General features: G+C 51.0%; 1 protein-coding gene across 1 annotated transcript; it reads right to left on the reverse strand.

Annotated features, from left to right (window-relative positions):
- Window positions 1–511: 511 nt before the first annotated feature.
- LOC149341201 (inactive tyrosine-protein kinase RYK-like) lies at window positions 512–21,278 on the reverse strand. The gene is made up of 11 exons (XM_089543139.1): window positions 19,436–21,278; window positions 12,056–12,207; window positions 10,686–10,947; window positions 9,217–9,406; window positions 6,801–6,979; window positions 4,625–4,723; window positions 3,902–3,991; window positions 3,170–3,351; window positions 3,003–3,112; window positions 2,456–2,755; window positions 512–1,234 (listed from the first exon to the last, which is right to left on the reverse strand). The coding sequence occupies exons 1-11, from the start codon at window positions 19,545–19,547 to the stop codon at window positions 1,123–1,125; spliced, it is 1,788 nt and encodes a 595-aa protein (XP_089399265.1). The 5' UTR covers window positions 19,548–21,278; the 3' UTR covers window positions 512–1,122.
- Window positions 21,279–21,738: the final 460 nt, after the last annotated feature.

Below are 21,738 nucleotides of genomic sequence, written 5' to 3' on the forward strand. Positions count from 1 at the left end.
AACGGCTGGAGTGGAGCACGCGAGAGAAAAAAAAAAAAAATCCGACATCTGCTACTGAATGGTGAGGTGTAAGTTTAATACAAAACAAATGTTGGGCTAGTTGGTCACGCATTTCGAATCTTGCGGCGAAAGTGATCGTCGTGCTTCTTCAAGCTGTGTCCGTTTTTGCGCTGTATGACTCAAAAAGAGTTTAATATGTTCACTTTGTATGGTATAAAAAACATGTCCTCGAGTCAAAGCACTTGAGCTTTATTGTTGAGGTCTTGCGCGGCGATTGAAATGCAAGGTCTGCCCTGTGCAGGAAAGCGTATGACCGTTTCTTAGCAGAGTCTGCGGTACGCTGCGACTGCATGCTCCACGGCATACGCCTCAAAGATGCGTTGTCGTACAAGTAATGTCATTAAAGTCCTCGGGATATGTCACACGTAAGTGTCGTCACCCGCAAAGGGATGGCAGACCTGCCAACTCCGAAGATTAATGCACACGGTAAAAAAAATAAACAAAACTAAAATTCGGTCAAAAATACAAAACATTTTATTACTCCTGCGTATTGAGCACCTGGACAGCCCACAGCGGGGTAGATCTAGAATTAATTCTAGGTAAATCAGCAGAGAAGCGTCCCTCTGCGGGACGAGATCGCGAGGTCGTGTAGGTGCTCATTCCCGCGCTACACATGGCGCCCAAGTTTACAGCGTGCCCTTGTCGGCCTCTCGGAAGACCGCTTCGGGGCACTCCGAAGACCTTCCTGCAGGAAGGTCCTCCATCGCGGCAGCAGCAGGTCTCCACGCTGGCTCCTCACGCAGTGCAAGCGTCCGAAGCGGCTTGCCGCCCAGTCCCCGACGGGATTAGTTAAGCTCGAGGGCGGTCAAGGCGCGGCGCTGGGGTCGTTGCCCGAGGCTCACCAACACGACGTGCGCATGCACGCCGGAGCGTGTCTTATCTTACAAGTGCCCTGTATATAAAAACTGAAGAGCTTGCAGGCACACGCAAGGTGTGACTGCAAACAGTGACACCTTCGCGCAGGAAGGCCGGAGTGCGCTGCAAGTTGACGTTGTCCCACGCTCGCTTAGGCAGTGAGTAGCTCGAGCGAAGGCTTGAGGCGATTGTCTGGACGGTGGCGGTCTAGATGAAGCGACCCAAGGCTGCGTAGAGGTCTGCCAGGTGACGCAGCAGAGCGCCCGACGTGGGCCTCTGCTCCGGATCCGCGCACCAGCAGCTGTCCATTACCAGGTACCTGCACCCAGAGTGCATGTCACACGCTGGTGGTGCCTGAAAGGCTGATCCTGCTCTGTACGCAGACCACCAGGAACACTTCATCGAAAAGAGTACAAATGCGATGATGTAGCAATGCTTCCTTTGTGGTCGGGGCCAAATGATCCATTCAAAAGATGTACCTGCGAGAAATATACTCAAACAAGGGGTCGGTTGGTTAGCTGTAGCGTGAAAGCGGTGAGCCTGAAACGCGGCTGCCCAAAGTTCGCTATTCGTGCATATCTAACATGCTAAACGTCCGCACTGAACGCTCAAATAATTGTACGTACAATAATTTCCCATTTTATGTGATCTCGTAGCACGACCTAACGTGATGTCTCTTTCAAAGTGGTCGGTGTGAATAAATATTAGGCGGAATTAAGCGGCTCATTTGAGGATACCCTCAAGAGAGGAACAATACAGTCGAACACGGACATGTCGAACTCACGGGGGATCGCGAAGTAGTTCGATATGTCGACAATTTGATATATAAAAAATGCCAATAGATAAGCTATCTGTAACCCAGAAGCAAGAATACATTGCAACCACCCTTGTAACGTGCTTCTTGCAGCGACGTGCCGGCCGCCGGCGTGCTGGCAGCGCACTGCTCGCTAGGCGTTGGTAGTCCTTACCTGCTCGCATCAAACCCACAGCGGAAGGTTCTTTGGAACTATAGCCACTGCCTGTCATAAGATGTCTAATCCTGTTATCAGTACACTATAAAAATAACCACTCACTACAATTAACGTGCAGTTGACTTCCGCAACGCCTTTGGCAGGGAAGTGAGCGAAGCACGCCTTGGAAGAACAAAGCTAAGCTTTGATTAGTTGAGTTGGCTTCACTGCATGACAGCGATGTTGAGTGGAAAACGTGCGAAGAGATTGAAGGTCACCCTCAAGCGCACCCTATATACGTTCACCTCGTAACACGGTTTCACAGCACTAGTGCTGCCAGCAGGTGCCCAAGGACGTGCAGCCATGGCGCAGCCGACTCTTTATCGCACGTGAAAAGTGAGCGAAGAGCGTCGTTAGGAGAAGCGCCAATGGTGGAGGCGCGGCGCGCAGTTCGATATACAGCGCGACATTACTTATACTTTTAGGTAGGATTTTTAAGGGGATAATCTCGGCTAGTCGGTACTACTATTCAGTGTCTCTGTGACTTTAACAAGGTATAGGCTGAGGTATACACCAAGAGGCTCACTCACAGCGGGTCGGGGCAGTTGACGGGCTGCGCGAGCCGGTATCCTCGCTCCAGGTGCTCGGCCACCTCGAACGGGTCCAACTCGGCGTACGGCTGCTGCGCGAGCGTCATGAGCTCCCAGAGTGCCACGCCGAACATCCACAGGTCGGAGGCGGCCGAGAACAGGCACGGGGGTCGAAGGCTCTCGGGCGCCAGCCACTTGACGGGCCGGTTCTCCCCGTCGCCCAGGCAGTGGTAGTCGTCCGGAAACAGGTCCCGCGACAGGGCGCTGTCCGTCACCTTCACGTGAAGCCGGTCGTCCACGCTGCACAAGCATTGGTGTGGAGCTTCAGGTAATTGTCCCGTGTACTTGACGGGCTTCATCGGCAAGCAGCCGCGTCCGTTTGAAAATTGGTTACGAGTAAAAGAAACGTGCGGTAACTGCCCCGCTCTTAACCGCGCCCATAGGGAATAGGATGGAGGAGGAAATGAAAGAAGGGCGAGAGAAAGAGGCGCCGTTGGGGTGGGGGGGGGGGGGGGGGGGAGGGGGCTCCCTCGGTTCAAATACGTACACGCAGTTCCTCGTGCCCACGTCGCGGTGTACGAATCCCCGCTTGTGCAAGTATTGCAACCCTTCGGCCACCTGGATGGCGATGTCCACTAGGTCCTGGGTGACCAGCACCTGCAAAGAACAACGCTGTGTCAGTCGTAGCTACACAGCACGGGCGGCTTTACTTACCTGGTCGGATTGCCTGAGGAAGCGCTTGAGGTTTCCGGCGTTCATGTACGGGTAGATGAGCAGCGGGGGGCCCGGCTCGTCGCACGCGGCGCCCACCACGGACAGCACGTTGGCGTGGTTCATGCCCAGTAGGGACAAGCCCTCGCGGACGGCCAGCGAGGCCTGCGCCGCTGACGCCTCTCCTGCGATGACGCATTTATCTATGCTACCGCTCTTCCACCACTCTCTACGAAGCAGCGCGAAAGGAAACATCCTCCACCTTGTGCAACATGCACCCACCATAAGCTCTTTCTCACGGCAAAAAAAAAAAAGAAATGACATGACTTTACCCTTGTAGTAATGGAAATTTCAGTGACAGCTTGTAGCGAAATGTCAATACCAGTGGGTGATGCCAAATATCTGAGGTGTCAAAAATATTTCTAAAAAACTGAAAGTGTCGGGTTGAAGCCAAATCATAACTATATGCATTCAACACTATAGCCTCACAGTCGTCCTCTACGTATGATCCCTTGCTCGGGGCCCTTGAATGTTAACTCTAAGGTTATGGACAACACACATGTGACAGTAAAGAAGTCTCAAATGGAAAAAAAAAGGAACGAAGTACACAAATACTGATCAGCTAGGACTCGCGCTATAGTTTGTGCACGTGTCCTTCTGCAGTCACCCGCTTGGCGCCGCCGCTTCAAGGTACGCCTCCTTTACCCCCATAAGCTTCCCTGCACCCCTTCGCACCTGTGACGGTCTTGATGAGTACATTCTGCTCGGCGCCCACCTCAGCCCAGTCCTCCACCAGGAGTCCGTGGAAGATCTGGCCGAATGTGCCTGCGGGGGAAAGAGGTGCGCTTCAGCGTGCAGCTCTTGCAGATAAGGAGCCAACGAGTGCTCAAAGAAAGGACACTTTAGCAAACTGAGCAATCCAAAACATGAACTAACGAAGGCTAAACAGTGTCAAGAATGTACAGGCGCGAGCAAAAAGGAGTATCGCAAGTGCGGAGCGCCGAAATCGCACCGCGCAGCTGGCGCGGGGAAGAAAGTTTGCGAACACGTCTGATATATTTGTCATCGGCGTGTTCGTATACCCGCAGCGCCGAACGTTGTCATCTGCCGCTCCGGTGGCACGCCGCTTAGGCTAATCTTTTTTTTATTATTATTTATCGCGCCTGTAGGTGCAGGGCTTATCATCAAAGAACTTACACGCACAGGCACCGCCACTTCGCGTACTTCAGTCCAACGTCCAGCGCTTACTTTTGGATGCTTTATCTTTTGTGACCGAAAGAGGCATGGCTCAATAGAAGTGCTGGAATATGTATGGGGTGCTGGAGTCTAGTGTCCATGTGCATATGCCGTTTCTGCACTCTGACAAATGCGATTTTCGAGTCAACTAGACCAAGACTTTCACGTTACTAGCCGCTTTAAAAATGCGGTAGTGTGGCTCCCAGCAGGGGAATTTCTTACCTTGATGCAGGTTCTCCAAGAAGGTGACTTTCCTCCTGTCAACATGGATCTCGGCGAGTCTTTCGTTGAGGTCAGCCTGGGCCCCGTCGGGCGCACCACCTGCGCATCCAAGAAGGGACACACCTTGCAGTCCGGATCGAGAAGCGCTCACCGAACCGGCCACTCAGAAACGGAACACGCTGGTTCGAGACCGCGAGAAAATCATTCCACTTTTGCAGCGACAACTGTCATCATCATCAACAACACAGCTGCGTCCACAGCGGAACAAAAAATTCTCCCAGTGACGTCCACTTAACCCTGTCCTGAGCCAGCTGCGGTCGCGATATCTCCGCGAACTTCCGCCCCCCGGCAGGCATACGACGCCCACGAGAAACGGAACAATGGCTGGCAGGAATAAGAGGGAAATGTGTTGCGAACACACAAAAAGTCCGCCGAATTTAAAAAACAAAAAACTAACGGGTGATTTAGCGTGGTTAGGCTAAATGAGAATTAGCTGCGCTTCGGTTTTCACTTCGATTTTGGTTTCGGGTCTTGGGTTCGTTTTCAAGATCAAGCAGGCGTCAGACAAAGATAGGTGAAATCGGACAGCGCTAATGGGCAAATGCCCATATAAGCGGGATTGGTTATTCTCTACATTCACAGCTCGCTGGGAGTCCTCATACTACTCCATGGCGCAGTGGTGCAGCGGTTAAGCGATGCGCCACTGCGCTACGATGGCAGGTGGTGGTGGTGAAAACTTTTATATTGTAAAAAGAGTTTGGGAGCCACAGAGTGGCCCCGCTACATGGTCGGCGTCCCTAGTCCGGGACACCGCACGACGAGGCCCCGTCTCTCGCCCGTTTCACCAGAGCCCTTTGGGACTCAAGCGAGGAGCAGTTGAGGAGGGCAGTCTCCCATGCCTCTCTGGAAGGGGTAGGGGAAGGGGGGAGGTGGGGATTTTGAGTACATGCCCACACCATGTGGAAGATATCACAGGTCTCCCCACAGTGTGGGCATCGCCCATCCGTGTTAGGATCGTAATGTTTTATTATTGCAGGACAGAGTAGAGTACCTGTCTGCAGGCGCCTTAAAGTTCGCTCCTCCGTCTTACTCAGCCCTTTTGCAGGGGCCGGGAAAAGGCGGTGGTTGTCGCTATAATGTGTTAATATTTCCCTGAATCGCAGCAGCGGCTGGTTAGTCTCCGAGCCAGAAGAGCTGGGATGAGGAGCCCGGTGAGTAAGCGCTCGGGCAGCCGCGTCAGCGGCCTCATTACCTCGTAAGCCCTGGTGGCCAGGAGCCCAAATGATTCGTTTGGGTGTTGGATCAGTGGCAGTCCGTCGTAGAATACAAGCAGCTAAGGGGGAGATCTCCCCTGCCAAGTAATGTTCACATGCTTTTCGGGAGTCCGTGATGATTATTCTCGAATTGGCGTGGGCGGCAGCAAGCGCTATCGCTACTTCCTCGGCCCGCATTGAATTCGGGGCTCGAAAGGAGAGTCCATCAACGTGCATTTCCTGGTGAACGACCCAGGTTGCTCTTCCCTAGAAACCACTCGTGGCCAGTCATTGAACTTCCACCTATCACACTGGGCAGTTCGTTCGCAATCCGGTGGGCAGGTTGCGATGACGTCACAAGGTCACATCACCTATGTGGCCCACCTATACAGGGGCCGCCTAGAGCAAGATTCCCACGACACGGTGGGCACACAGAGGGACCTCACAGACAACAGCTGCCAAGTGAAAGTTTAAGCGGCCGAGTGAAAGCTCTAAAGCTAACGCACTAAAAACGAAAAGGCCAACCCCAGATCATACTGCTGTAAAGGGAGGCCATACCCAGCATTGAAGGTAATAAGCCGCATGAGACATCGAGGTCAATGATAAATGCCGAGAAATGGTTGGTGCCTTTGAAGTGCTATTAAAAAGTAAGAGAGATGCGTTTGATTAGGCTCCTTGGAGGCTCCCTAGGAAAGATGGCTTCTTGGCAGTGCCATTTGGGCGATAAATAAACTCTCCCTGCGAAATGTCTGAGACTTATACCAAGTAGTGTTTTGCCTTGTCAAAAAGCTTTCCCTCGTGCACAAGCTCCGTGACGCTGTTGCTGACACACACAGACGGTTCTGTGTGTGCGGCCGGTAGTGTGTCCGGTGGGCGGTGTGCCCGGCAGCTGGGACTCGGGGCGCAGCGTCGAAGTCACTCACCCGGGGCGCAGCCAGCAGATGATCGCAGGGCGGGAGACTCCGGCGTCTCCCGGCTCCCGTGTTCGCCCCGGAGTGGCGCCGTGGGCTCCAGAATCCAGGGCGGACCGCACGACAGCGGCCGGCCGCTGGACGACCAGGCCTGCCACGGAGGGGCCTCTTCTTCGCCGGGGGCAGCCGCGCTGAGAGGGCCAACCAAAGGGTCTCCAAAAAAGTGCCAATAAGCTCAAACGAAATCTTTATTTCCATGCTCACCAAGGACTTGGGATATGAGAAGAAGATAGCTACTCAGTTCTCATCCCTCATTGAGTACAAGGACAGGAGTGGTGTACACAGTGGAAAATAATATAAACACAAATATTTGAATTATAGAGTAATATATTTTCATGCTTTCACGTCCGCGTACAACGTGAATCACGAAGACCTCTAGAGCACCGGTAAGTGAATTTTTTTTTTTAAATGAAAACACCTAAGTTGAAGCAGATTTACAATAACGGAGTAATTACTCACTTTCATGCACTCTTAGGTTTCCTTTGTAGCCACATAGCTGCGCTTTGATGGGCGCGTTAATGAGTAATTGCTTCCTTATTACTCGAAATTCTAGAGGCCCGTGTGCTATGCGATGTCAGTGCACGTTAAGGAACCCCAGGTGGTCGAAATTACCGGAGCCCTTCACTACGGCGTCCCTCATAGCCTGAGTTGCTTTGGGACGTTAAAACCCCAATAAACCAATAAACTTCCTTATTACTAGCAAGTAACTTAAACATTGAGTTAAAATAATTTTCAAAGGCACAAGCCAGAAAGCAAGTAGAAAATTAGGAAAGAAGTACAGGCAATTACAACAATTTCACAAGTCATATTACTCGCACAAATAACTTCTACAAAACTTTCTAGCAGGGAGGTCTATTACATCAATGCCCTTTGAATGAAATTGATTTAGTATTCGCAGCGCCATAGAGCGTTAAATAGAGTCACCGTGATTAGTTGGGCTAAAACTAACCTTCTAATGAACCGCCGCAGTGGCTTTGTGATTATTGTGCTCGGCTGCTTACCCGAGAGACGGGGGTTCGATCGCGCTGCGGCAGTCACATTTCAGTGATGGCGAGCGACAGAGAAAGAGAGCAATGCAATGAACGGAAAGGATGGAGGCGAAATGTTAGAGGCTCCTGTACGGTGCAGTGTCAATGCACGTTAAAGATCCCTGGCTGGTCGAAATTTCCGGAGCACTCCGCTACGGCATTCCTCATAGCTCGAGTCACTTTTACCCCCATAAACCACAAACCTATTATGTTTTCTTTAATTTCTCAGTGCTTTCCAAAGGCGCTATTTGTAATTAAACTAAACTTTTCCAGTAAAGGACATTCAGGTCAGTTTCCACCCTTAGACGTTAACCCGTCTCATCAACTACCATCTATGTTTTGACGCAAACGCCTGATTTATGCTCACTAACTATATTCATCGCTGCCACTTAACGTATAGTGGCGCCTAAGGGGCGTTCCGGAGTAAACTATTGCGCTTGCCTTGCTCTGAACGATATGACATTTGTATGAAGTCGCACAACGCGACTGTGAGAGTTTTAGCGAGTTCTAGAGAGTTTTAGCATGGCAGTGTAGACGCGTATGCCTCATTACTGGACGCCTACTGCGCGTGCTCAGCTAGCGAGAATTGCCAAACTTCTCCGGCCGAGGAAAAGACAGGATCCCACCCGCTTCTCGCCAGGGTCACGTGACGGCCATATCTCGAGCACAGCCCGCTCTACGACGGTGACTGCCGCGTCTCCGGAGAAGGCCCCGATGCCGGACTCCTCACTGATGGCTGCACCACTCGTCAATCTTGGCTCGCCCTCCTCGAGGAAACCGTTGATTCCTCCGCCGAAACGATTAGGAGCATGAAATCGGCTTTCGTGCCCTCCGGGACTCGGCGGAAGACCAGACCTAAGGGTCAAGAATCCCACCCTCGCAGAGAAGGGGCTGTTGGAAAGAGGGACGGCAACGGGAAAAAGAAAGAAGCCGAGAGCGAAAAGCCCTTTCTCTCGCACTTTCGATGGCAAGCCCACTGCATGCACACAACGCCGCGTCGCACGCTACACCCTCCCCTTGCTGAGCGCGACAACGGCTCCCCACTAGTGCTTGTCTCCTTCGACCCCTGCACCTCAGTATCTTACGTTGGTACGCCAACTGAACTGCCGGTATTCCGCTTGAAAGCAGGCCTCCGCAGCCAATATTTTATCATAGGCTAGATGTTTTCCTATATGACATATCGGACCATACACGACCGTGCTACACGAATGTTTGCAGCAACATTCGTTAGCGAAGCACTGACTGCCACATACTTTTCTCCAACATAAGGCTCGCCCCCAGATGTACATCTGTAGACCGACCGGCAAGTCTCAGATGACCGAGGCCAGTGGAGGGCGTACCTTGGCGAGGCCTTGCGCACTCGGACGAGCCAGGCGACGGCGGCAGTGAGAGCCACGGCAGCCAGGGCGGCGCAGGCGCACCCGGCCACCACCACCAGCGAGCGGGAGGAGGACGAAGACGAGGCCACCGGGGAAGGCACCAGCCCGGCGCGCCAGCTTCCGCCACCCTCGTCGCTCAGCGCCTGGGCGTCTGAAAGAGGTGGTCCTTTTAACACGTGGAGTGCGAACAGAAGAGCCATTCTTTGGTGCACCCCTTCAGCAATTACAGTAATTGAATTACCTTCCGGTAATTTTTTAAGCGATTATTCGCTTTTCTGTGCTGCAGTCGGATACAACTCAAGAAAGAAGGGCAGATGCTCCTTCAAAGGAGGTCCTTCAGCCAATGGCGTCGACCAAATTTCGTGACGCGGCTGTTAATCCGATGAAGCCATGGTTTTTCTCATTTCATCTGAAAAACCCTGCCATTGCACGCTAGCAGGTCGAAGGGGATCGGTCAAGAGGAAGAAGGGAGGGGAGGGAGGCCCGGGGGAGAATCGGTCGACGCCATTGCTGGACCGGCTCTTTTGAGGGGCATTTGCGGCTTCTTTCTTGAGTCGTATTTGACTGTAGTATAGTGTAGCTAGATTTCTTTGGGGGCAGTGACTTCGCAGCAAAAGTAATTAATGAAGCATCGATCAATAAACTTCCCCACTGTGTGTAAAGCGCCATCAGCGACTTTAACATTTTTTTAATGATACCCATGGCTGGAAACGCGTTTCGTCAGCCTTAGTCGCTTTGGGACGTTAAACCCCATGAACCAAACCATACACAGAACACTGAGTTGCAATGTCTTTGTCTGCTTCAGCAGAGTGACTCATCAGCATGACAAAGGGCACGCTTTCTTCAAAGCTGGGCAAAATGGTTGACGCCCACTTTAAAGCTGAGTTGGTTCCGTGGGGCAATAAAGCAACGTCACATGCTTGCTGATGCCCTGACCGGTATGAAATCTCTAGATACGTCAAAACAAATAAAGTAATTTAATATAGATGCATTTCTCTCGGGAAGCAATCGTGATATCATCAATCTTTTATGCATTAATTCATAATGCAAGTAATCTCATTTGCACCGTTTTTTGGAAAATAATACTGCTTCTAAATATAATTTTGTCATTAAATTTTGTTATTACACGATGTAAGCCCAGCTTGAGGCTGGGATTTCATTCATTTATTGATTGATTGGAACTTTTATTGAGCTTATATTTATGGTATTTTGGGTTTATCCACACTCGTGTGTCTGGTTGAAAGTCAGCAGTGGTTGTGTGTAGGCGACGTTCGGTAGTGCTATAGTTAGGAACACCGGTAATACGAATGGCCGTGATGGTCAGCTGCCTTTAGCTGCTGAGCCTGATCGTCACCAATACCTCTCTCTAGTACAGCTGGCGGCCCTCTTACGGATGAAGCTGACCGAAAGCAAGAGTAATAGGGGGTCACCTTTGGCGCAGATCTTGTTGCGCGGTAGCGAGACCGAGGTGGCGTTGGTCTTGGTCGCGCCGTAGGTCGAGGAGGACAGGTCGTAGAGCGTCGTGTCCGGCGAGGACACGTTGAGCACGATGAGCACTGGCACCTCGGCACTGGCCAGGCCCGTGCAGGGCAGCCGCACCCGGAAGCTTCGGGGCGCCACGGGCAGCGTGCCCCGGGGAGGAACGTCCAGCGTCGGGCTGCCCAGGGCCCGGTGGCCCCGGCCTTCGTTCACCTGAGGAGGAGCACAGCCGGTTTGCGCCCAAGCGAAAACTCGGCGAAGAAGAGACTGCGTGCAAGAGCAGTGCCCGCTTAGTCTCCGGCTAAGTAATCACCGTGGTCAAACCAGGAGGCAGGACTTCATGCGCCTTGCAGACGACGCTATTTTATACCCGTGGAGCCTTTTTCCACAACAACCGGTAAGTTAAAAAAAAAAATGCGGCTTTCTTCAACGTCGTGCTCACCAAATAGTGTTTGCTGCAAGTGTACGTGTCAGATAAAATAGGGCGCAGCTGGATGAGACAACTGCAGCAGCGCATGCGGGCATTTCCCCATCATCTCCCCGCATCACCAAGCTGACCGAACTCGTGTACCCGGATGCGCAGTTTGCGGTTCATGCCTGAATTTCCTCCAGAACCGGATCCTCCTCACAACGCTAAGCGCGAGCGAGCTGGAGTGCCACCACGCCTTTGCTACATCACTAACACGACTCCGTGCCCGATTTCGTTGGCTGACAATTCTTTCTTCAGTCTTATGTGCGTGTGCGGAAACTCGATATTATTACATTTCCATACTTTCGTGCACGGTCATCCGGGGCTGTTGAAAGGCTAGCTATATAGGTCGCCCAATGCACGGCTCAAAGAGCGCATAAACTTGCCCAGTGTTCCGACAGGTGCCAACAACCAAGCCGCCTCACAAAATCAGCGCCTTGATTCGCATGCATTGCTGGTTCATTTTCGCCGTGAACTAAATAATGCCCAAGGGATCACCTCCTTCGTGTTTGCGATGCATCGCGAGAAGTGTAACAAGAGTGAGAGAGAGATTTAGGCTTCCAGCAACGGCACCGTGGCTTGCGTAGCACCTCATCAATGACCCTTCACGCCTTATGCGACCTTTTCCGAGCTGCCTGCCATACCGGGGAGGCTTACGATGAAACGTCCCCGCCCTAGAGCTTTCTGACTGGTGTTGACAATGGCTACACGCGTTTGAAATCACTCCGACTGCATGGCTTCGCTTAGAGTGACGTCATACGCCTTCTACTTCTCTCTCGCTTTGAGCTTTCATCACGATGCAGGGCACCAGAGAGAGATTAAGTGCAAGGAAAGGAAAGGTGGTCAGCTGACCTGGACGTCCAGAGCGTAGGCGAGCGGCAGCGTCCCCAGCGCCTGCCAGACAAACTCCAGCTCGGACACGTTGGCAGGGACGGGCACCACGAAGCCCAGGGCGTACTCGTTGCGGCGGCCCTCCTTCACGTAGAAGAGCTCCACGTCCAGGCCTGCGCAGAGGAGAGAGGCCTCAGGTCAGCTCTGCGCAAGAATGTTCTGCGAAAAACCGAAGAGACGCTACCACTCTTAGCGGAACTATTTCAGCGCTTGTTTCTGCAGCTCGGGCAACTGACGCACTGTTTTTTAAGCTATCCGTACGAGGCGCTGCGGCAGCCGCAGAACTGGGGCACCAGGTAAGTACGGTATGATATGATATGGTGCGGTGCGGTGCGGTGCGGTGCGGTGCGGTGCGGTGCGGTGCGGTGCGGTGCGGTGCGGTGCGGTGCGGTGCGGTGCGGTGCGGTATGGTATGGTATGGTATGGTATGGTTTGGGTTTGGTTTTATGGGAGTTTAACGTCCCAAAGCGATCAAGCTATGAGGGACGCCGTAGTAAAGGGCTCCGGAAATTCCGGCCACCTGGGGTTCCTTAACGTGCACTGACATCGCACAGTACACGGGCCTCTAGAATTTCGCCTCCGTCAAAATGCGACCGCCGCGGCGGGGATCGAACCCGCGTCTTTCGGGTCAGCAGCCGAGCACCATAACCATAGAGCCACCGCGACGGGTTGGAATGGTATGGCACGGTACGGTACGGTACTGTCGATATGGTATGGTGTTTGACTTTAATGGGATCACCGCGGGATTTAACAGGATTATGACCGTCATTAAAGTATCCCGCTTTCATGCCGGGCCTGCAAAACGAAGCCAGAATGCAGCGAACGGTGGCGCGCCCTCGTGCCTGCCGGGAGGAGTGCGCGCATGAATGTGGAACTCGACTCGTACAGCGGACGCGCGACCGCACCGGCGTCTTCGTGACGCGCCAGGCTCCACAGGTCGGCGGCGGCTGAAGAGCGGAGGGGGACGACGCAGATCGATGAGGGTCGCCGCGGGCAACGACGCGCTGGGGGCGAACCCGCCAGCTCACGCTGCCCGGTCCGCTGTGAAATTTTCAAGCGGGTCGCGACGAGCGCGCCCCTTTTGTTCCGCATGGCTTCGCATATTCTTCTTTTTATCCGCTTTTTTTTTTACCTTCTCTTTATTATGACACAGTATCACAACGCTGGTAATGCGCAGGAGATCAATTACGGCTGACTGAGCGGAGGCGCGCATGGCTGATTGATGGAGTCAGTCGCATTCTCTCTACTTCACAGACACTCGTTCACTCCGTCGAATTCCCAGCCGCTTACTCAAATCACCCTCCTCTATCTTTTATGCATTTACGACCCCCATTCCCTCTCCTCAACACCATTGTCGAAAAGGAGGGGCTGACATTAATAGCGACAGCGCTCATGGGACTTCCTCCTGAGTAAACAGTGCCAGCGTGGCAGCAAATGACTTCTGGGTTCAGCTGCTGGCCGACGTCATCCGGGTGGGTTTTGCGGTCATGCAGTACAGCTGAGTGAAAAGACTGGAAGTTTCCTCACTGCACAGCTGAGCCGGCAAAACCCCACCGAAGCACTCCTCTTGACTGACTAGGGCGCTTTCAATCGCTCTCTATCGTCTGTGGCTTTTGCTTGCTGCGCATTGTGCTCGCTGCTTTGTAAGGACTTCCTACTTGACGTCGCTGAAACTCAAACTCCTTCATTGGCCGCAATCTTCCTTGTATGAGAAGACTGGAAAGCACGTCCAAGATCAAGAATTTATGAATGAAATCAAGACAACACGCTGAGGCGCCGGGCGCTTGACAATTCAAGCACGCTAGCATTGCCGAGAAAAGAGGGAAAGACTGCCAGACAAACGACATGCACCTTCAATAAATAATGTTAGCGGCCTTCTGGATAAGTTAAGTTAAGAGTACTATGCCGCAGCTGTGGCTCATTTAATCCCTAATGCAACTCTAACTAGATAACCATCCCTAGCGGCCTCACCTGTACCGAGAGGCGCATCAACCAAAGCGCCCTGCTTCACTTGAATGGCGCAGATTTAGAGTCCCTGGCCGCAAAATTGTGCGTGGCGATCGCACAGCACAGATTCCCTTCCGTTGGCGAATCACAACGCAATATGGCCATCAGGCGTAGACATCCCTTAGAGCCTGAGCGTTAGGAACGTTATTACCCTATAACCTTATCCTGTCTTCTTGATGTTTTGGAGCAATACTTCGCCACGACTATGTACCATGTAGCAAAAAAACTGGTTTCCTCAACTGAAACAGCCCTTTGAACCTATCTGCTAATCGATTCGCGGCCGCTGCGAAACGACGGCCATAACGATATCAAGCGTAGCTCCAGTTCGGCTTCCTTGCAAACAGATTACGCTACAATCCATCTTCTCTTTCCCCGTTTACAAAGAAAAAAAATACTTGAGTAACCGGTAACGCTATACCCGTTATAGTGATTTATTACGGTATGTCTCTTGAAAACAGTGACTCGGCGGAGGCCTTCCCACCGGCCTGAACTTAATTCCTTCCCATGCATGTGATCTATTTTCATATACTTCGTGTTGGAAGACGAGACAAAGAAAAAAAAATGAATTAAAGAAGGACGTGAAGTGGGGAGAAAGGAGGCACAGCTCTCGCATCAGCTCTGTCAAACGTCGTATATCTTGTTCCTGGAAATTGGCGCGTTTGTCCCCGACAAGCAGTGTTAATTCACGAAGCGGACGCCCAGCGCGGTCTTGGCACCGCTCGCGATTCGCAAGGGGGCAGTGCGCGCGGCAGGGCGGCGGCTCCAAGAGGGCAGCACCGCCTACTTCGGCGCCTGCTCTACGGCGGGAAGCCTCTTTGCAGCCTATTCTACAAGGTTTACAACAGACCAGGCGTCAGAAGGTGTCAGGAGCGCTCTGTCTGTTAGGAAGGATCACGAAAACTTTTGTTTCGTACGTTCTCCATGCCTAACTAAAACATAGTTTCGTAGTAAGTTTTCTTAACATGGACTGTTTGTGCGTCTGTTATGTTTTCTTCAGACGGACTGTTTGTGCGTTTGTTAGTTTATCAGTTTGGTTACAGTAATGTGCGCATGTTAACGTTGCAAAGCTTGTTCAAAATCATTTTCTCTTCATGTGGTAGACCCTTATGGGAGAAAGAGAGGGACTGTTTGGTGAAGAGCTTTTCATGTCAATTATCTCGGCAGGTTATTCCAAGGGAAGAGATAATTAGGGACATGCTTGTCACGCACACAAGGACATACTGTCAAGGAATTTGAGCGCATGTCTGTGTGTGAGGCATGAACAAGCCTCTGGGAAACAACAGAAACGACTTTGTAACGCGCAGCGCGAAAGGTGCTTTTTTGCAGAGGTTTAATCAAAAGCGCTGGTGCGAGTATGACAGTACTCAGTGCCCACTCCGAGTGGAGTCTTGAGTGCCTTCAGCGATCAGTGATCCCCTAACGTCATTTGCACATTATGTGGACATTAGGAGGATATGTCATTTGTACATGCAAAAATATGTCTTTACGGTCATCACAGACCGGTATGTCATAGAAGAGAGCACATAGAGCGCCGGAAGCATTAACGAAAAACAACATAATTGTGCAGCGCTTTGCGACTTGAATGCACTCCTTGCACCTGCTTCTTCTTTCGAGTCAACGAACAAAGCGCAAAGTGTGTTTGCGACGAGGATGGCGGCCGTCGGCTAAGCCTGCTACCGCGCAGCACGAGGCATGCCGAGCTTGCGACTGGTTCGCTCTGCGCAAAAATGAGTGTACGCACAACCCGTCATCTGCTAATCCGCAGGTAATGAGCGCGCTCGTCCACGAGCTCTAATTTACCTGCCGTCGCTTCGCGTTGAAAGGGAGAGTCGGTCACCGCGCTGAGAGCTCTACCGCTCACGGGAGTAACCAGGGACGAGCCCCGAAAATGATCGGCCTTCGCTACGGGAACTCTGGCGTTCACGAGGCGCCCTCTATTGATCGCGAAGAGTTTCTAGTGATGTACACAGAGCTCTTTCGAGGCTCATCACTTTCTACGGGCATCCAACGCTACTCGTGCAAATAACGCGCATTTTGCTTTTATTATTTCTTTCTTTTCTTGTCATTTCTCTATATTAGTCATATCGGAGCCAGTCATTATCTGCGCGAAAAAGTCCTCGCCCAGAAAAAGAAGTGACAAAAAAGCATATAACGCAGCCACCAATTTGTAGTTAACGAAAACCAAAAGACAGTGTAAAATAGCGCAAAGTGTTTAATCCCCGACAAAAAAGCCAACGTAATGAGCAGTGCTGCAAACATGCATTTGTGCCGCATTATTCCACGCGACCTATGGAAATAGAAGGAAGAAAAACCATCGCTAGTAACATCATCACTGCGTGTGAAAAATTTCCCGATGGCCTCCAGCTTATACCCATTTAGTTTCTTTTTTTTTCTCGCTCCCTTTCTTTCGTCCCTCATCAGGACGGATAAATGAGAATTGGGCACGAGGGTAGTGCGAAAAGCGGCTGCGCCTTTCCAACCCGAATTTAACGAACGTCATATATTCATGATGTGCTGTCGTAGTTTTTGACATGGATCAAGCTGGCTGCGAAAGCTTTAAGCAGACTAAGCCAGAGCTTTCTAACAGCCTTTCTTTCTTTATTTTTTTAACCTGTCATTTTTCTGTAACGCAATTTGCAGAGTCCTTGCTCTGTGCGGTGATGCAGTCCCGAACTGGCAAAGGATCGACCAATGTTTCATTATTTCATCACTAGTAATGCCTACTCCCTTCTGTATTTTTTTTTTTTGCATGCTGCATTTTTTTGTCTCTTCGGGCTTAGAGGTTAGATAATTGCTCAGCTTCCCGTTCCTGTCATTTAGCGTCTGCTGGAAAAGCCTCCATCGCAACGATGTCAGAATTCGAGGTTACTATGCCAACGCTTTAAAAATACGTGTTTCTACACTGTCCTTTTGTTCCCTAGTGCCGTAGGAAACTTTACAGACAAAGTACCCAGATACTAAGCTGGCTAGGCACAAATTCTGCAGGGTCTCTTCAGTGAGTTTCGCCTCCGAGGCTGTAACTTTTTCATTACGCTACTGGTATGAATAACGCTTTATTAAAATGAAAGTTTGGGATGTCGTCTTTGCCGAGAACACATCACCCAGCTTACAACCAGATATCACTATGCGGACGTCCCCGTGACCAAGACCTCGCGGTCTGAGGCGTTAACAACCGTCACTGTAAAAGATACAACCGAGAAGGTACAATCGAACACTGTAACTCTGCGCATTTCTTGCAGAACACGTGCACCACTACAACATGCACCTGAGAATTGTGCTTTTCTGCAATATGACTATAACACAGGAGAAGAAAGCTTTACAAAGAAAAGCGAAAGTTTGCAAAAAATTAATAGTTGCATAAGTCTGCATGGACGCAGTTACCGAAGTTCCGAGAAACAATCTGAAGGCAATGGGATGATGAAGCTAAACTTTAAATTGTTCAATTTTCGGTAGCCAAGTTGAATTTAAGTTTTCAATATCGATATGAGAATCGTGCGAAGTGAGGAGCTTTTTCGCCGACAGAAAAGCATGGGTACCCATCGGGGCTTCGAGCACGGCAGAATTAAAGTCCCTGAAACATGCTTTGTTCCCGGAAAGTGAGCACATTCGACAGTTACAGCATCCGACAAACGAAGCGCAAAGTTTCGCTCTTCGGAGTTGTTTTTCCGCATCACATATGCTGTTATAAAGCAGGAAGAACCTTCGCACGTACATGCCGTTTCTGTTAGGCACAAGTGCAAACGAAGCGGAGGAAAGAATTGGAGATGGACGGAATTGCAAAAGTTGGTAACTGTATTTAAAGTAAAAGCTGAGCTAGTTGGTAAGTAGCGTAGCGAGACATAATTATAGTTGCTAGCAGGAGAGAACACTAAACGAGAAAGAAATAACGAGCGGTCGTGCTTGCTCTGTCTTTTCTCCGTTCTCGGTTCATGTTGTCTCGCTTTAGCAATTATGTCTCGCTAACTATGGTATAATGTTTATCCGTTCTTCTTGCACGTTCAGAAGAAAATTCAGCAGCTTTGGATTCGACACTCGTCTTCCCTTGATATCACTTTTTCTCGGGGAAGGAAGGAAAGGCTAACGCGAAGGGGCTGAAATTTCCGACCTTCTCCGCAGTTGTCGCCCGCGCTGTAACAGATTTCGCCTGTGTACTGCGCAGGAGGCTCGACACATCAGCACGCTTTTGGTTCTCACTCACTTTGCGAGGAACGGTGTCGAACCATAACAAAACTTGCACAGGGTGGCGATTTTTCCTTACTTTAGAGTATTTCTCTAACTTTCGCAGGTAATTACCGCGTATCAAGTATACTCGAGCCACCAGTTTAAATAACCGTCGTAATCACAGTTGTGTGCGCAGCAGCAAAGCGGCTCAGCGTACCGCTACTGCACAACTTTGCCACTTCTGCCGGGTGCCAGCTTTGCATGTGAGCCGCATGCATAACTTCACGACAATGCAGCGGCGGTGCGATCAAGAGGGGTCGCTGGCGCGTACGACCAACGTAAGACCCCCTCAGATAGCACTCTACCTCAGTACGAACAGCGCAGTGCGATCAGCTGCAAGATTGCAGCAGCATTTTACGCCTGAAAGATAAGTTCTGCATTCTGAACACTTTTTCGGCGAAAATGTTTATGTGCAAAGTACGGCGCGCCATGCGTTATAGTTTGCACAGGAGCGCCTACGAGTTCTCATGTGCTGTCTGGAAAAATATAGTGCTGTTGGCGTTTCGTTTACATGTAGAATATTCAGATTGAAAGAGGAAGCGAAGCATTAGCCCTCCATTGCGCCTGTAAAAGAATGCGCGCTACGGGTATGGCCACAAAAGCACTGACTAATGCGGAAGCAACAGAAGTTGAGTGGCTGAAGTGTACATGGCCAGCTCCCCGTCGACAGTAAGCTCCTAAATTGAAGTGCACCGCGTTAGTGCGATCACTCCACGCGGGAAATATGGCCACACATTGCTACCACTTTCTCGTGAAAGCGATTAAAAAGAGAGGACTTGCTCGGCGCGATCGGCAGGCGGCTCGTAAAAAGAGGCAGAGTGTGGCCAGTGCAAGTCCGGTAGGGAAGCGTGGGGAGTCGAGTGTCGAAGCTCCACGCGCGAGTAGCCCGCGCGCTACCGCCCTAGCCGTAAACGCGGCCAACATGAGAAAGGAGCAGCGTGGCGACCACTCGGCAGCTGTCTGATTCAATTCTGCCAACAAAGGTCGCATGTGTGCGGGGAAAAAAAATTAAAAGGAAAAATCTTACGCCAAACGCGCGACTGGGTTCCCCGTCGCCTCGTCCAGCGCGCGCGCTGGAGCCGTAGCCGTGGGCGGCCGAGCAGCCACACTCACCGAACAGCCTTCGGGATTCGTGCTGCTTGAGGTAGAGGTTGAACGCCACCTTAGACGAAGCGGCCCCGCAGAGCAGAGACAGGGCAGCAGCCGCCACGGCGAGCGCCGCCATGCCTATCCCGGCCGCCGGTGACGGCCCGCAGGGGGCGCCACACTAGTCGCCTCCCTCCCCACTTCCCTGGCGTCCCCAGATTCCCGACGCCTGGCGCTGGGAGGGAGGTGTGCCAGCCGCTCCGCGCCGGACTCGAGGGCAGCGCACGTCGACGGCACGACCGTTCAAGGCTCCGCTGGTCGAACTACGTTTACGGCTGTGCCAGCAGTCGTTGTACGTGCGCGGCTGAGTCAGCGACTCTACTGGCGCGTATGCGCGAACTTAGCCAAATTTTCGCTGCGCAACGAGAGTGGAGCGAGGTCACCGCCAGCCTGCTCTGCTCACTTCTGCCTGCATCTGCACGTTCGCAAATGCCGAGCCAGCGACATGATTAATAACGCTGTCACACGAGCAAATTTAGTGTCACTTAGTGTCAATAATGAAACTTGCTTTTAGTGTCATTCGCTGCAGAATGCAAACTCGCCTAGAAGTGAGTTTGGCGATCTCACTTCACTCCATTTGGCTCGAACACACTTCGTGCTGTAGACGTTAATAGTAAGCTTCCCTGTTCACCGAAAATTCTTGTGCAATGCTGGCGTGACCTTTATTTTGGGGGGAATAGTTAGGGGCAGTGCTGGCTTCCTCTAGCCAGCGCAGATAGGTGTGAATAATTTGTGGACGAAAGATAGGATTAAAGAAACGCTAAATCATGAAAGCCTCTAACCGCATAGAGAAAACAGAACTGGCAGAGCTGTCAATGCTAATCAACAAGCATAAGCTCACCGGCATAAGGAAGTGTAACAAGCAGTAAATCTAGCATGCTCTTAAGAACACGGGTAACATAAAATCGGTCAAGATGAAAATATGCGGAGGCCAAAATCATATCTACGCGCTAAGATACTAAGAAGGCACTGTCATCATAAATATGAATAAAATAGTTAAGGTAGCCGAGAATTTATGCGCAGATCTATACAACAGCAATGATAAATAGGACGGTAAAGGCGGAATCAGCGTTGCTGAGAAACTTTACATCCCGCCGGTAACTAAAGTGGAAGTCAAAAAACCTTATACGCCATACAAAGGCAGAAAGCAGCTAGTGAGGATTCGGTTTGCACATCTTTTGAAGTGGCGATGGCGACATTGTGCTAGAAAAACTAGCCGTCTTGTATACGCAATGCCTCATGACCTTGAGTGTTCCGTAAACTTGGAAGAAGGCTGACGTCAACAAATTTAAAATTACAGACCGGTCAGCTTACTGTCCGTTGCCTTCAAGGTATCTACTAAGGTAATCACTAATATAATAACAACAACCTAAGAATTAAATCAACTAAAAAAACAGGCTGGCTTTCGTAATGGCTACTCGAAAAAAAAAAGGACTACATTCACACCATCAGTCAGCTGATAGACAAATGCGCAAAATATAATCAACTGCAGTCTATAGCCTTCGTAGATAACGAGAAACAATTTGACTCAGTCGAAACCTCAGTAGTAATGGAGACATTACGCAACCAGGTTGTAAGAGACATATGCAGAAGAACCGGAAAATATATATAGCGGCTGCAAAGCCACCAAGCCACCATAGGCGCCGTAGTGGAGGACTCCGGAATAATTTCGACCACCTGGGTGCACCCCACCAGTGATAAGCGAGCACTGCTTCTTGGGAACCCCGTGCGCACGTGGACCAGCTTTTCCCGTGCGCCGCCACGAGTCCTCTTCTCCTCTACGCCTGCTCTTTCTGCTCCTCCTCCTCTCTTTCGGACGCGGAGGGTGAAGGAGGAGAGAAGGGCACGGACGCACGATAGACAAATATAAATTGAGCTGAAACATTTTTTTTTTTGCCTGTAAAGCGTGCACCTCTGCATAGAGGGTAGTATTGCGGCAAAGCTACTCGTAAAATTGCCATGCTATTGCGTATTACGCGGAAGTGCATGCTTTACAGGTAAAAAGAAATGTGGGCCAACACCCGCCCTTCACACATTCAGAAATCACAACCAAACAGTGGGAGGAACTGTTGCACAGCTCGGAAGATGCCGCTCAAGAGAAGACGGTCACCAGGGCTGCGGAGGCCGCCGCGGCGCAAGGGTTTGCGGCCGCCCGATCTTCAGCCCCTCCCTAAAATCTCTCAAAATAAAGTTGTTGCCTACCTACCTACTCATTTAGATCTGTTTATAAATAAGGGTTGGAGTTTTCGACTTTTAATGCAAAAACATTA

This window comes from Amblyomma mixtum, chromosome 5 (assembly GCF_055824585.1).
Source record: "Amblyomma mixtum isolate Tamu chromosome 5, ASM5582458v1, whole genome shotgun sequence".
Lineage (NCBI taxonomy): Eukaryota > Metazoa > Arthropoda > Arachnida > Ixodida > Ixodidae > Amblyomma > Amblyomma mixtum.